Here is a 15632-nt window from a genome sequence, read left to right on the forward strand (position 1 = left end):
TGAAAGGATTCCCAAAAGCCTCTTCCTCAAATACATTAATCTCTTTTACATCTGTGGTTGTAGATAGCCAATAAAATGGTGAATTACTGGTAACTTTGGTAAGTTACTGAGTTTCCTGTTTTATTTTTTAGGACAGGTAACAAACTTAGGCATGGATTGGTGACATAAATTGTGAAATATTTTGATTGCTTCTGTCAATGGAAGACATTTACTAATGTCTCATTTCCAGAAATGATTGTTTGCTATGTGTATAATACGAAGATGATAGTAACACCATGATGAAAAAAGTCTAAGTCATAATCTACTTACTAGGTGTGTGACTTTGTGTAATTTTGTCATCTGTAAAATGGTAATAGTGATTCTTGGAGGGTCATTGGGCAGATTAGATCAGAGTGGGTCCTTAAAAATGGATAAACATTTATTCTGCAGATGTATATTGAATGCCAACTCTGTGCAAGACACTCTCCTAGAGGATGAGGATATAATAGAGAATAAAATAGTCAAATTCCTCTACTGGAGAATTCTACATTCCAGTCTGTCTCTGCAGATTGGGATGGAAGCTCCATGACAGCAGGGTGCATGCCAGGCAATAATAAGCACCATGAAGAAAAACAGGGCTGTGTCAGCTCATGGAGCGTAATGGTGGACGCAATCTTAGTTAGGGTTGTCAGGGAGGCCTTCTCTGAGGTGATGTTGAGTGCACTTGGATGAACTAAAAATGTAAGCACGTAGGTACTTGGGGGAAGGACGTACTTGGCTGCTAGAGAGAGCGGCTTGGCCGTTGGAAGAACAGTAAAGTGGTTAGTATAGCTGGAGCTATGTGAGTGAAGGACAGAGTGCTGGGAGATGAGCTTAGAGAGTGATCCAAAAGTGTCATTGATATAACTTTTCTTACGATTAATTGTAAATTAAAAGTTACATTCCAGATACCCTATAGAAATACAAAATTAGGATTGACTCTTTGTACTGTTTTAATAATTGCTTAGCTTTAATGTAATATTTATTATTTACATTTATTATTTAATATTACTGTATTAATATCAATATGATTTTATATAAGATATTCTATAAATATATTAATATTTAATAATAAATATATTATTTATTATTATTAGATTATTTAGCTCTGTATAACAGGCACGTACAAGTAATTATAGAATATTTTGTTGTTGTTTATTAATATCATTGTACCTGGAGTTAACCATACTGTGAGGTTTGAGGGCATAGTCCTCCAGACTGGCAGCTCTGCCCTAGACTTGTGACACCAACAGCATGGAGTGAAGCTCCAAATACAAAGTTTGAAGGAAGAGTCCACACAAGACCACCCTCACTTCTGATTCCAACTGAACATTCAGGAGGTTCCCCAAACCACCCTCAGGTTCAATAATTCATTAGAAGGACCTATAGAACCTACTGAAAGCTGTTAAGACTCATGGTTATGGTCTGTTATAGGGAAAGGATACAGGTTGAAAGTTAACCTAAGAAAGAGACGCATAGCACTGAGTCTGAGAGGATTCCAGATGTGAAGCATCCATTTTCCTCAGGAAGTGTTCCCTTCCCAAACTCGATGTGTGACAGTATGCCTGGAGTATTGCCAACCCAGGAAGCTCACCTGATGTTGGTGTTCAGAGTTTTTAATGGGACATCATTTCATAGGCATGATTGATTGCCCATGTGAGGTGACTTAGTTTAAGAATTTGAGAGGATATCATGTGGCCTTGGGGCCCACCATGAATAACAGAGACACTTCTATCATCTGGGAAATTCCAAGGGTTTAGAAGTTACTTCCTATGAGGTAAGGACAAAGGCCAGGCTTCTTTTTGGGAAAGACCAAATTCTTTACTGCATAGGTTGTTATAAAAATTCAAGCAATATGGTAAGTTAATGGCCTTCTGGAATCCCATCTCTTGGGGACAACTAGTGTTCTGTTGGTGGTTTGGTATATATTCTTCCGGATGTTTAATACACATGTAAACATTTTTTGAGTGTACATTGAATTGTACTATACTTAGTCTTATTGTTCAATAACTAGGCTTTTTCACTTAAAAACATATGTATGGATGTGTTTTTGTGTGTGTTTTAATGAGTACCTTGAAGTTGAACACTGATTCTTTTCACATAATTAGTTTTTAAAACTTTTTCCACCTAAAAAATAGTGCTGTGTTGAACATCCTTGCATGTATGTCTTTGTGTATTTTTCTAATTTTTCTCCTTGAAATAAATTTCTTGAAATAGAGTTGCAGAATAAAAGGGTATGGACATTTTGAAATTTCATAGGTACTTCATTATTACCTCTCTTGGGATGATTCCTATGAAATAGTTTATGGAATGACAAAGTTGTTAATAGTCTCCATATTACTCTTAGGTAAACATTGCAACTCCCACAATTTCAAATGTTGAATGTGCCCACATTCCACATCTCAGCCCAGCTGTAATTCCTACTCTGCAAAATGAATCATTTTTATTATCCCCAAATAATGGGAATCTGGAAGTTCTTACAGGATTGGGTACTGCACACATCAATGGGAAACCTGCTTGTGATGAATTTGATCAACTGATCAAAAATATGGCCCAGGTAAGAGCATTTCTTCCTGATAGTTAACGATAGAATGTATGCTATCTTAAGAATGTAATCAAGTCCTGGATAATTTGAAGAATACTTATATATATTTACGTTATGTAAGTTAAATATATACATTAAATATATGTCAAGTATATTTTAAATATACTTATTTATGAAGACATTTATAGTATCTGAAAAAAATTGGAATGACAAAGATGTAGAATTTATGTGGGTTTAGGTGGTTCTGAGATTTTTCTATTCCTTTTTAAACTTATCATATTTTAAACTGAGCATTATATGTTATGTTTCAGAAATATTCTTCAGGATAAATGTCTCATTCTAGGTGATGAGTGGTAAAGTTTATCTTAGAAAAAAATATTTTTAATTTCTTTTTTTTTAAAGAACAGATTAATACCACTAATAAGATGATTGCAAGTGCACTGATTTGCATTTAATTATATTTCTTGCTTTTTTTCCTGAACAGGGTCGCCAAATAGAAGTTTTTGAGCTCCTCAAACCTCCATGTGGAGGCCTTGGGTTCAGTGTTGTGGGACTGAGGAGTGAAAACCGGGGAGAACTGGGGATATTTGTGCAGGAGATCCAGGAGGGCAGTGTGGCCCACAGGTGAGACTGTCACTGTCTGTGTCTTTTCTGTTTTTGATACCACATTCAGAAGGTACTGCTCACCTTGGGGGAATTTCAAGGAACAAAAATGAATAAAAACAGGCAAAAAACTGAATACAATCTGTTATTAGTTAGATTTTAGAAATCATTAAATTCGTAACATTGCTACGATAAAAAGAAAGTCCTTTGAAAGGAGAGTTACTTTTAAATATAGTCATAACTTAATCATTTTTTAGTAAGGAAAGAAAAATTTGACTAGGACAGTACTCTCATTGCTATTAAATGGGCTCTTTTTGATTAGATTTTAAAATTACTTTATAGAAAAGTGTACAAATGGCCTATGATAATTTGAGCTATATTTTATTAATATACTCAAAGCAACAAGTAAATATATACATCTTTGCTTTCATTTGTAAAGGATAAGAACATCTAAAATACAATGTATAGGTTGAGTAGGTAGCTGAAAAGAAAGTGCTTTTAACTGGGAGGGCTTGATTAGGGGTAGGTCAACTGGAGCCAAAGCATATTTATTTTCCCTTCCATTTTTATTTTGACATAATTGACATACAGCAGTATGTTAGTTTAAGGTGTACAGCATAATGATTGAGCACAATAGTTTAGTAAACACCATCTCATATACCTACTAAATTAAAGAAATAGAAAAAATATTTTTAGAAGTGCAGCTGCTGGAAAAAGCTTTCGTAGTGTGGACATTAGAAAATAGAATTAAAAATAACCTGAAAATGCATGCCAGGGAAGCTGTCATTTTTTTGAGAGCTGTTAGTTATCTTTTACCCCCTTTTTCATTCTTAGAGATGGAAGATTGAAGGAAACTGATCAGATCCTTGCTATTAACGGACAGGCACTTGATCAGACAATTACACATCAGCAGGCCATCAGCATCCTGCAGAAAGCCAAAGATACTGTCAAGCTGGTTATTGCCAGAGGCTCATTGCCTCAGCTAATCAGCCCCATAGTTTCCCGTTCTCCATCTGCGGCCAGCACAATTTCAGCTCACTCTAATCCAGTGAGTACATCAGATTTTCAAGAGGAACAGAACGTATTTTTCTAGTTCTTTAAGGTTTTGTATGGGTTCGCAGTTCCTGTAGATTCTTTGTACTTCTTGGGTTTTTCTCTTTTTGTTGTATCTCACTGTGGCCTGGAATATTTTTTATGTAATTATGATTAAGTTTATGGCTTCTAAAACATTTTTTTAAAATATTTTATTTTTTTTATACAGCAGATTCTTATTAGTTATCTATTTTATACATATTAGTGTATACATGTCAATCCCAATCTCCCAATTCATCCCCCCCCCACGCTTTCCCCCTCGGTGTCTATACGTGTCTTGCAAACCAGTTCATCTGTACCATTTTTCTAGATTCCACATATATGTGTTAATAAACAATATTTCTTCTTCTCTTTCTGACTTACTTCACTCTATGACAGTCCCTAGGTCCATCCTTGCCTCTACCAATTACCCAATTTCATTTCTTTTAATGGCTGAGTAATATTCCGTTATATGTACATACCACATCTTCTTTATCCATTTGTCTGTCGATGGGTATTTAGGTTGCTTCCATGTCCTGGCTATTGTAAATAGTGCTGCAATGAACATTGGGGTGCATGTGTCTTTTTGAATTATGGTTTTTCTCTGGGTATATGGCCAGTAGTGGGATTGCTGGGTCATATGGTAATTCTATTTTTAGATTTTTAAGGAACCTCCATACTGTTCTCCATAGTGGTTGTATCAATTTATATTCCCACCAACAGTGCAGGAGGGTTCCCTTTTCTCCACACCCTCTCCAGCATTTGTTGTTTGTAAATTTTCTGATATGCCTATTCTTACCCATGTGAGGTGATACCTCATTGTAGTTTTGATTTGCATTTCTCTAATAATTAGTGATGTTGAGCAGCTTTTCATGTGCTTCTTGGCCATCTGTATGTCTTCTTTGGAGAAATGTCTATTTAGGTCTTCTGCCCATTTTTGGATTGGGTTGTTTGTTTTTTTAATACTGAGCTGCATGAGCTGTTTATATGTTTTGGAGGTTAATCCTTTGTCCGTTGATTCATTTGCAAATATTTTCTCCCATTCTGAGGGTTGTCTTTTCATCTTGTTTATAGGTTGCTTTTTGTGCAAAAGCTTTTAAGTTTCATTATGTTCCATTTGTTTATTTTGTTTTTATTTCCATTACTCTAGGAGGTGGGTCAGAAAGGATCTTGCTGTGATTTATGTCAAAGAGTGTTCTTCCTATGTTTGCCTCTAAGCGTTTTATAGTGTCCGGTCTTACATTTAAGTCTTTAATCCATTTTGAGTTTATTTTTGTGTATGGTGTTAGGGACTGTTCTAATTTCATTCTTTTATATGTAGCTGTCCAGTTTTCCCAGCATCACTTACTGAAGAGACTGTCTTTTCTCCATTGTATATCCTTGGCTCCTTTGTCATAGATTAGTTGACCATAGGTGCATGGGTTTATCTCTGGGCTTTCTATCCTGTGCCATTGATCTATATTTCTGTTTTTGTGCCAGTACTATATTGTCTTGATTACTGTAGCTTTGTAGTATAGTCTGAAGTCAGGGAGTCTGATTCCTCCAGCTCCATTTTTTTCCCCCTCAAGATTGTTTTGGCTATTCGGGGTCTTTTGTGTCTCCATACAAATTTTAAGAGTTTTTGTTCTAGTTCTGTAAAAGATGCCATTGGTAATTTGATAGGGATTGCATTGAATCTGTAGATTGCTTTGCGTAGTATAGTCATTTTCACAATATTGATTCTTCCAATCCAAGAACATGGTATATCTCTCCATCTGTTTGTGTCATCTTTGATTTCTTTCATCAGTGTCTTATAGTTTTCTGAGCACAGGTCTTTTACCTCCTTAGGTAGGTTTATTCCTAGCTATTTTATTCTTTTTGTTGCATTGGTGAATGGGATTATTACCTTTCTTCATGTAGCCTTTTTACTTGACATCATTCCTTAAAAAAAAAAAAAAAAAAAAAAAAAAAATTTAGCCCCTTAAAAAAGTTTACTCTAGGGACTTCCCTGGCAGTCCACTGGTTAAGACTTTTCACTTCCACTGCCAAGGGCCCGGGTTTGATCCCTGGTCCGGGAACTGAGATCCCTCATACCATGCTGTGCAGCCAAAGATAAATTAAAAAAAAAAAAAAAAAACTACAACCAATCTTATTGATCTTGTCAGAGTACGAGCTCTTTAAAAAAAAGAAAAAAGGAAAAAAAAAACAGTTGACTCTATTGGTAAGCAAATAAAATCTTGATTTTGCTTTGTAAAATCACTGACAGCTGTCAGTGACTTTAAGAGGTCACTTTGTTTGGAATCTCGTGCAGTAGGGTTTATGCAGAAGTTCTTAACAGCTAACAGTTTTTCCTTGATCATCCCCCTTTTTTTAAGTTCTACAAAGGATCTTGCAAATCTCTCTTTACCTTGTTAAATGCAGTCACTGTAATGATGTATTGATTATTTCAAGAATGGTTATATCAATAGCAGTAACAAAATGTTGAAAGAGAAGTGTACTAAATAAAAGGGACCCTGTTAAAGCTCATTATTATGTCTGCACTTAGTTATTTAATACTAATCACAAAATAATATTCATAGAGATTTCAGCTGTAATAAAAATTTTAGTTTTTCGTAAAATGTTTTCAAATTCATATGGGGGCTTTGTTTTCAGGTTCACTGGCAGCACGTGGAGACTATTGAATTGGTAAATGATGGCTCTGGTCTGGGATTTGGCATCGTAGGAGGAAAAGCAACTGGCGTGATCGTGAAAACCATCCTGCCTGGAGGAGTAGCTGATCAGGTAAGCTACTCCAGCAGATTTTTTATGTTTTATCAGAAATACACCTTCATCTTTTACATTTCTGTTAGAAAGAAGAGACTTTGGCTTTAGACAATGTCAGAATCTTCTATTTTGCTGGGCTTGTATGTAAAATGTTTCTTAGACCTGGGGAGAAATACATTTCAAGAGAGACCTTGATTTTCAGTTACAGTTACAGACAGTGATCTTAAGGCTCTTTAGAATCACAGACTAAAGCCCAGGTTGTGCTTTTGATCATTGGAGAGGTATATATCCTTTAATTTTATGATTGTAAATCACATTTATAAGCCTACTTATCTGTTTTATAGCTACAAGGTATTATGGAAAAAAGAATACTTCATTATTGATAGGAGAAAAATAAGATTCATCTTGTCCCGTTAGTGATGGGTCACTGGTGTCATCTTTGTATATGAAGTACAGCCTGTTTTTATCTCTTAGAGTAGTTTATTAAAGCATTGCCATTTATGCTATGTAAAGTTGTTGCAGCATATGTGAGAAAATTGTAAAGTTACTAATTATGATTTCCCTTTTTATTTGACAAGTTGTCTCTTTTGCCTTGGTTATAATGTTTTGTATATAAAGCTGTTTGCTTTTGCATGTGTATTTGAACTTAAGTCACGTGCATCAAATATTTTTCATATTGGTAAATGAAAGGCAAATTTATGGGCAGCCTTCTCAATAGAGGTAACTTTATCAATTATTGAGAGTAACTCAATAGTATGTGTGTTTTCTTCCATTTAAACATTAGCTGGTATCATGCAGTATCCAGTGAAATTTCTCTAATTGACATGCTTGTGATAAATCAGCTTTACCTTGTGTATAGAGCTGCACTGTCTAATACTGTAGGTACTGGCCATATATCACTTTTTAAATTCAAATTTAAATTAATTAAAATTAAATAAAATTACCACCCCAGTTCCTCCATTAGACAAGCTATATTTCAAGTGCTCTAGAGCAATATGTTGCTTGTAGCTTCCATATTGGACAATACAGAACATTTCATCACTGCAGAAAGTTCTAGTGGACAGTGCCTGTATGGAGGCTTACCAGACTGCTGTTCACTTCCCTGGTTTATCTGAATTTAAGTCTCACAAAGATTTCATCTGCAAATGAGTTTTTTAGGGATGTTTATAATTGAAATGGCAAGGCAGAAAATTGTGATATTAACTCAGTGATTTTTTTGGTGGTTGATACTGTATTTTGAGTTATATATATTTGTGAAGTGAGTTATACTTCATCTTTCCTTATTGGCGTTTTCTCTTTATTGTATCCCTCAAAAAATTCACAGAAAGATTAGTGCTTTCTTGATTCGAGTGGGTGGAAATCAAATTGAAAAGCACATATCAACTATTGATTTAAAGAATATTTATGAATTTCATTTACTTATATCACATTTAATAAAGTTAGGATGCTTCAAAAGACAGTTAACATTGCAACCACATGTTTAATGTACCATGATTGGTAATTCATGTAATAGCTTTTTTTTTTGTTATTACTCCCATTCCCTATAAATGAGGGATTTCTCTGATGAAGTTAATAATAATAACAACAACAATCTGACTAATCAATCCCTTTTTATTCAGCATGGGCGATTATGCAGTGGAGACCACATTCTGAAGATTGGTGACACAGATCTAGCTGGAATGAGCAGTGAGCAAGTAGCCCAGGTCCTCAGACAGTGTGGAAATAGAGTCAAATTGATGATTGCAAGAGGTGCCATGGAAGAACCAATGGTTCCCACCTCTTTGGGCATCACGCTGAACTCATCCCCATCTTCTACACCAGAGAGGCGGGTAAGGACATAAAAGCAGTTAATGGGAAAGTCATAGACTGTAGCACTTAGATGACAGTGGTGTTTATTTAGAAACTAGACTTATTAATGTTAGTGTATTAGTGCTAAAGAATGAAACAAAATTCAAATGTAATGATGTTTCAGCACTAATAATAGTTTATTAAATAGGAATAATGTCTAACAGATGAAAGATAGATTGCTTAAAAATTCTAGATTACTGTTTTTGATTTTTCTCTAAGCACATTTATAAGGAAAATGTTTTGAAGTATGGATACATTTTAAAGAGTTATTTGCTACTAATACCTAAAACATTTAATTCTGTCTTTTTCTTATTTAGAAAGGTTTCCGTAAGGTGGGCTGTAAGTTCCAACCATTCCCTTTCAACACCTTGCTTCTTAGTGTCTTTTTGTGGGCAAGGTTGATAAATAAAGCTTACTAAAACCTTTCATTGTTGTTTTCAGGTATGTCATATAATTGTTATGAGATTTGTAATAAGTCACTATTCTTGACCCAGTTATATAATTTTTTTAAGAGAAAAGTTATGCTTTCAGGGTTGTAACAAAAGCTTTATTCATTCAAAAGCTTTTTCAAAGCAGAGCACCATCTTTGTTCTTAACTTGATATGAAAAAAGCTAGAATGTTTCAAAATTATTATAATGTGATGGTTATCTCAGATAGTTCAGGTCACAAGATGATAGTGGATTAAATATCAACAAAATAATTTTATCCAGGAATTTATTAAATATTTAAGAAGAGAATTATGACCAATTTCTATATGAGCTTTATAGCAAATGCAAGTTCTACATTCCTTTCTTATAGATCTAAAAACAGTTCCTACAAATTCTTTTTTTAAATATTCTAACCTCCTCCACAAGCCCTTTAAAACTTTATTAGAACACTTGAAATTTCCATGATTCTGTTGTTTTTAGGATTGAGTTTTGTTGCTATTTTTTGTAGGGAGAAAGAAGTAAAGAAAGAAAGACTGTTTATCACAGTATTTAAATGGCATTCTTTTGTGGTAAACAAAACATTTTATTCAGCAATATATAAATGAATGCAATACCAAAAACCACTTGATGTAATTGAAAGCTTAGAAAAATATCTGTTCTGTGCATATGATCATTTGTGAAGCTTGTGCCCCTTTTAAAACCATTCGATAGTCAAATTGCCACCCTCTAAAATAGCACTTGCATAAGTCTTATTAAAAATAGAAGACACATTTGTTTCAATTGAAGCAGATTTCATCCTGTCATTTTCTTGTAATTATCTAAACTTTAAACTTTTGCTAAGTTTGCACAGATAATTATGTTCAATGAAAAAAATAAAACTTTACTATAAAATTATATCTCATTTAGGTGACTTATCAGTGAGGTACAGAGTATTCTTAAAGAAAATCAGAAAGCATTACCAGCTTGCCCCAACCTCCATGTCCATTCGAACCAGACTTCATTCTTTTGTGATCTTCCTAGGGTTCTCTGTGGAATCTGCTGACACCACACTAGTATATAATGCCAACAACTTATTGATGACTTACTGTGCTAGTTCACTCATGCTTTATTCAGGGAGCCTTGCCCTTCAGTCCAATACATAATAACAAGTCTACATATTAGAGAAATCTGCTTTCGGGTACCACTCCAGGAATGAAGGAAATCAATGTGGAAAGGCATTCTTTCCTTCTAAAAAGCTTTTTGTATTAAAGTTTGAATTTATAAAGCAAATACAAGGACAGTTTTAATTAGCTGTTTGGTACATTTCACTGGCTTGCAAAATAATCATCAGTCTATTAATAGTATATCTGGAGGATAGATTCACATTCATGGTGTTAGAATCAGCTTTCAACTTAAGGTAGTAATAACGGCATGTCTTAAGTAGGCAGTATGGCCCCTACATTCTAGGAGGAATTTACATTCTGTGTAGTTTTTAAGAGCAGGGGTTCTGCAACCAGCTTATCTACATTTGAATTCTGCCTCTACTAGATTGCTGTTTGTCCTTGGAAAAGTTTGTGTTCCTCAGTTTCCCCAGAGAAAAATTGACAGTAATTGTACCTACCTCATAGACTTATTCTAAGGAGTAAATGAATTGAGACATGACACGTGTCTGTTATATAGCAACTGCTTAATAATTGTTAGCTGGACTTGTTCTTATTCCTGATAGACAGTTGAGCTGAGCGATGCTTAGAAAAAATCAGTGGCAAAGCTAGATTTGAACTTGTTGATGCGCACTCAAAGTATGAGTTATTTTAACTGTATTACATCCTAACTTCTTAAAAAATGAAGATGAGCCATCCCTGAAAATCGAATTCGTTAATAAGAAACTGTTTAATGTTTTATATTTTGCACGCACAGACAATAATATATTTCTCTGATGGGGGTGTTCAGCTTTACTCTTGACATTCCTTTTGAGTAAAAATGTGATGCTCAGTCCAAGTTGTCAAGATTGAAGGAGTAATCCCTACTCTATAATTTTCTAGCTGAGTTCTCTAACACCCAATTACATCATATTATTTCTAAAGATTGTGGCTTAAAAAGGATTATCTTGTTTGTTTACATGTTTATTTATGTGTATATTTATTTATCAATTTTATTTTAGGTTGATGCTTCTACTCAGAAAAGTGAAGAAAATGAGACATTTGATGTAGAACTCACTAAAAATGTCCAAGGATTAGGAATTACCATTGCTGGTTACATTGGAGATAAAAAATTAGGTAGTTTTTAAACATTAATATTCTATTTCTTTCATCTTGGCAATTGCCTCTAATATCTTTGTCTTATGAAATATTGAATCAACATAATGTATTTTCAGATTGTCTTAAACTGATGGAAATCTTCCTTAGGAATAATTTAGTGCAGGCGACTCTTGATATTTTATTTCAGACAGACAAAACCATTGTCTTTTTCTGTAGTGTAAGTTTCTACTAGTGGTTTTCTTTGTGTGGTTGGTTGATTTATATCTGTGCAGAATTAGGATTTTATATTTGGAGAATGGAGGATGGGTATTGTTTGAGTGTGCTTTGTAAATAGTAAAGCAAAACAAAGCAAAAACAAAACTATTTCTAATCTTAGAACCTTCAGGAATCTTTGTAAAGAGCATTACAAAGAGCAGTGCTGTTGAACATGATGGAAGAATCCAAATTGGAGACCAAATTATAGCAGTAAGTACACATTTAATAACAGCTTTGTTAATTTTCATGGCTGAGAGATGCATTCTCCTAGTTCATGCAGTTTTGAGAACTACAGGTAGCTCTATACTAATTGAAGCTTGCTTTGGTGGTTTGAGCTGTCCTCACAATTACTCATTATTTTGTGGAAGTCAGAGCATTGGATAGAAGCTTTATTGATGCCTTTTCTAAAGGTGGGATACTTTCTTGAATAACTGCTAATACATCTGCTTTCTGGTTTTAATTAGTTTGGTACATTAATAATCATACTTGTATTTTAGCTGCAGATGCTCCAAAACTAAAGACCAGACATTATCACTTTTAGTGTACTTGAATCTCAAATTGGGTTGTGTACATTTTTTTTTACATCAGCAGAATGACACTATTTTTGTTGGCACCATGACCAGGGCTCCTTTTAGCTGCAAGACTATAAAGGAATAAAAGACATAAAGCCAGATCCTCTTGATTAGATCAAGCTCATAATTGTATCCTAGTAACATTAGTATGTTTTGACCATATAGCTATTCAAGATAGTATAAAAAGAATCCAACTTTCAGTTCAGTGTTCAGTGGAAACTGGACTACCCTAACTACTTCTCAGAACATGAATCCCAGAGACCCTGCATCAAGGACTTTCTGGTTAAATAAGTTTAGGAAAAACTGCCTGTGATATCATTTCTTAGGGATCCACAGTGCACATTGAAGAATCAAAAACTGAGAAGTTTCCCAATAAAGAAACTTGTTTAACTCTTTTACTTCAGAGGTTCCTAAACTTTTGTAATCATGTTCTTTCTTCCCTCAGACATATATTAATATTCTTTGGAGTACATTTTGGGGAATGCTGGTTTATCTTAATATATATTTGTTTATGTGTAATGAAGTCTCTGTTTTCCCCTTGGGATCTTAATAGTAGTTAAGATAGAAGAGTCCTTGTTCACTGCAGCATTATTCACAAGAGCTAAGATGAGTAAGTGACCCAGAGGTCCACCGGCAGATGAATGGATAAACAAAATGTGGTACATAATACAATAAAATACTATTTAGTCTTATAAAGAAGGAAATTCTGTCACATTCTACAACAAAACCTTGAGAACATTATGCTAAGTGAAATAAGCCAGGCACAGAAAGTCATAGCAACACAAAGTAGAACAGTTGTTGTGAGTGGCTGGTTAGAGGGGGAAATGGGGAGAAGTTCAATGGGTATAGTTTCAGTTTTGCAAGATGAAAATGTTCTGGAGATGTATCGTATGACAACATGAATATACTTAACACTACTGAACTATATACTTAAAAATGGATAAGACAGTAAATTTTATGTTTTGTGTTTTCTTTCACATTTAACAAAAAGGTAGAGATGTCCTGTATCCGTCTGCTCTTTGCTTCTACATTGCAACTCTGTGACTTTTCTTGACCTTTGTTCTATAAAACTCCTAGCTCCGCCTGTTTACCTCTTGAAATCTGCTCTAAAGACCAAGCTGTGCATGCCACCTAAGCTGGTCATATCCTGGAAAAGAGCTTTCCTGTTGTATCTCTATTTTAACATACAATGAAATTTAACTGCTTTACTTTTTTTATTTTGGAGGAAAAGGAGAGGGAGAGAGTGAATATATACATATTCTAAATCCAGATCTGATAAAGAATTAAAAATTGAATATATAGCTAATGTACTTGCCCTCCAGGCTATATATTTGAATCCAATAGAAAGCTTTTTTAAAAACCAGCATTCTTGAGCTATAACTCACAGAACATACAATTTGCCCATTTAAAGTGTATGATTCAGAAGCTTTTAGTATCTTTACAGTTGTGCGTTCATGATCACAATCAACTTTAGAACATTTTCATTACCTTCAAAAGAAACCCCATCCCATTAGCAGTTACTCCCTAATTCCTCCATCCTCCCAGCCCTACACAGCTACCAATCTCCTTCCTATCTCAATAGATTCGCCTATTCTGGACATTTCATGTAAATGGAATCATTCAATAGGTGATCCTTTGTGATTTGCTTCTTTTGCTTAGAGTAATGTTTTCAAGGTTCATCTATGTTGTAGCATGTATCAATTCTTAATTTCTTTTTATAGCTGAATAATATTCCATTGTATAGACATACCATATTTTATTTATCCATTCGTTAGTTGATGGACATTTGAGTTGTTTCCACTTTTTGGCTATTACGGACAATGCCACTGTGAACACTCATGTACAACCTTTTGTGTGGAGGTATGTTTTCATTTCACCTGCGTGTATACTTAGTGGAAATGCTGGATCATATAACTCCATGTTTAACCATTTAGCAAGAAGCAAGATTCCTTAACCTACAAAATTGGGATAAAGACCCTTCCCTTGTATGATTTTTAGGAAAACCAAATGAGTTATTTATTTAAAATACGTAGTATGCTTGGCACATAAGTACAGTTTAATTAAGTAGATATTTATTAAGGGTCTGAAATGATTACACATTTAGGTCTCACAAAAACTTCCTTTCAAGCTTGTCATTATTTTCATTCTTACATAAGTGGAATCTCAAATATAATTTTGCTTAGGCAAGATCAGTGCTAAAGGAAATTTTTGACTCAAAAGCGGAAGCACCCTTCTTCTGAAGTATTTTCTTGCTTTCAATAAAATCACTGTCTTTGCTGTCATCAATGTTATGATTTGTAATTTTTAGCAACATTCTCTTCAAAGTTGGAAGCACCTCGACTTTTAAGGAACATCATGCAGTACTTTTGATCATGCATTAATTTTGTGCAAAATACCATCGTCTTGTGGGCTTTTGAGATATGGGTAGGAAAGTTCACACTAGTTCCTTCTCACAAATTTCTGTGTTTGATTTTTTTTTTCAATTTTGTCCTAGCAGCAGCTATTTGGAATTATACTCTGTTTTTATTTTGTAATTGTTGAAGTGGTGAGAAGATTAAGAAATTATTTCCTACTATTTTGAGGATGTATTATTTTGAAACATTAAGCTCTTGTTATAAGATTCCTGTTTTACGAATTGTGCTCTGTTGACCCCTAGAGTTTCACTGTAGACATTACGGGGCGGGAAATAGAGACTTTTTTTTCCACATTATATATTGGTATTCTGTATAGGAATTATTTAATAAGAGGACTATTTGTTTTTAAAGTTGACCAACCTTGTCATTAGATAAAATCATATACTCATTTTTTTTAGATTGGTATACAGAGATCCTTGATAAAAGCAGTATAGAATTAATGTCTGATTTTTAAAAAATATTAAACAAGCACATATTGATAAATAAGGAAAGGTATCAAGTGTTGCCTTTGGTATTCTGTGACTTTGTTAATAGTCACAAGTTGTGTATGTGTGTATAGGTATAGGCCATGTTGGAGGAGGGCTTGGCCAGCTAGATTGAGTGTGCTAAAGAAAGAGCTGGGCTTTTCCATTTGTTCTAACTAGTATTTCTCCCCTCACTAACTGCACCTGTTAATTGCGGTATCTGCAGTGCACATTATGAGGATGTTGGATCTCTCCTTGAGATAGCACATAGGCAGTTTACTGCCATTTTACCTAGTTCCACAGCACTTTTGTCTCTGGTACAAGTGGGTATGAAGCCACCTCTTAACTCTCTTCCTGTGATATTGAGGGATCAGAGATGGTCTGAGCCCTGATTTAGGTTTTGGTGACCTTGTCTCTTATGTATGTTGGGTGTA

The 15632-nt window shown here is 34.4% G+C and overlaps 1 protein-coding gene across 23 annotated transcripts in view; it reads left to right on the plus strand.

The window, feature by feature from the left end:
- MPDZ (multiple PDZ domain crumbs cell polarity complex component) overlaps positions 1-15632 on the plus strand; it is a 239809-nt gene that overhangs the window by 130136 nt on the left and 94041 nt on the right. For all 23 annotated transcript variants that reach the window (XM_067041492.1, XM_067041491.1, XM_067041490.1 and 20 more), the window contains 7 exons: positions 2366-2575; positions 3048-3187; positions 4001-4214; positions 6869-6997; positions 8599-8808; positions 11397-11511; positions 11870-11958. In XM_067041492.1, the coding sequence (XP_066897593.1) occupies positions 2366-2575; positions 3048-3187; positions 4001-4214; positions 6869-6997; positions 8599-8808; positions 11397-11511; positions 11870-11958 (1107 nt within the window). The remainder of the gene's footprint in view (positions 1-2365; positions 2576-3047; positions 3188-4000; positions 4215-6868; positions 6998-8598; positions 8809-11396; positions 11512-11869; positions 11959-15632) is intronic.

The sequence above is a fragment of the Kogia breviceps genome, chromosome 8, assembly GCF_026419965.1.
Source record: "Kogia breviceps isolate mKogBre1 chromosome 8, mKogBre1 haplotype 1, whole genome shotgun sequence".
NCBI classification, from domain to species: domain Eukaryota; kingdom Metazoa; phylum Chordata; class Mammalia; order Artiodactyla; family Physeteridae; genus Kogia; species Kogia breviceps.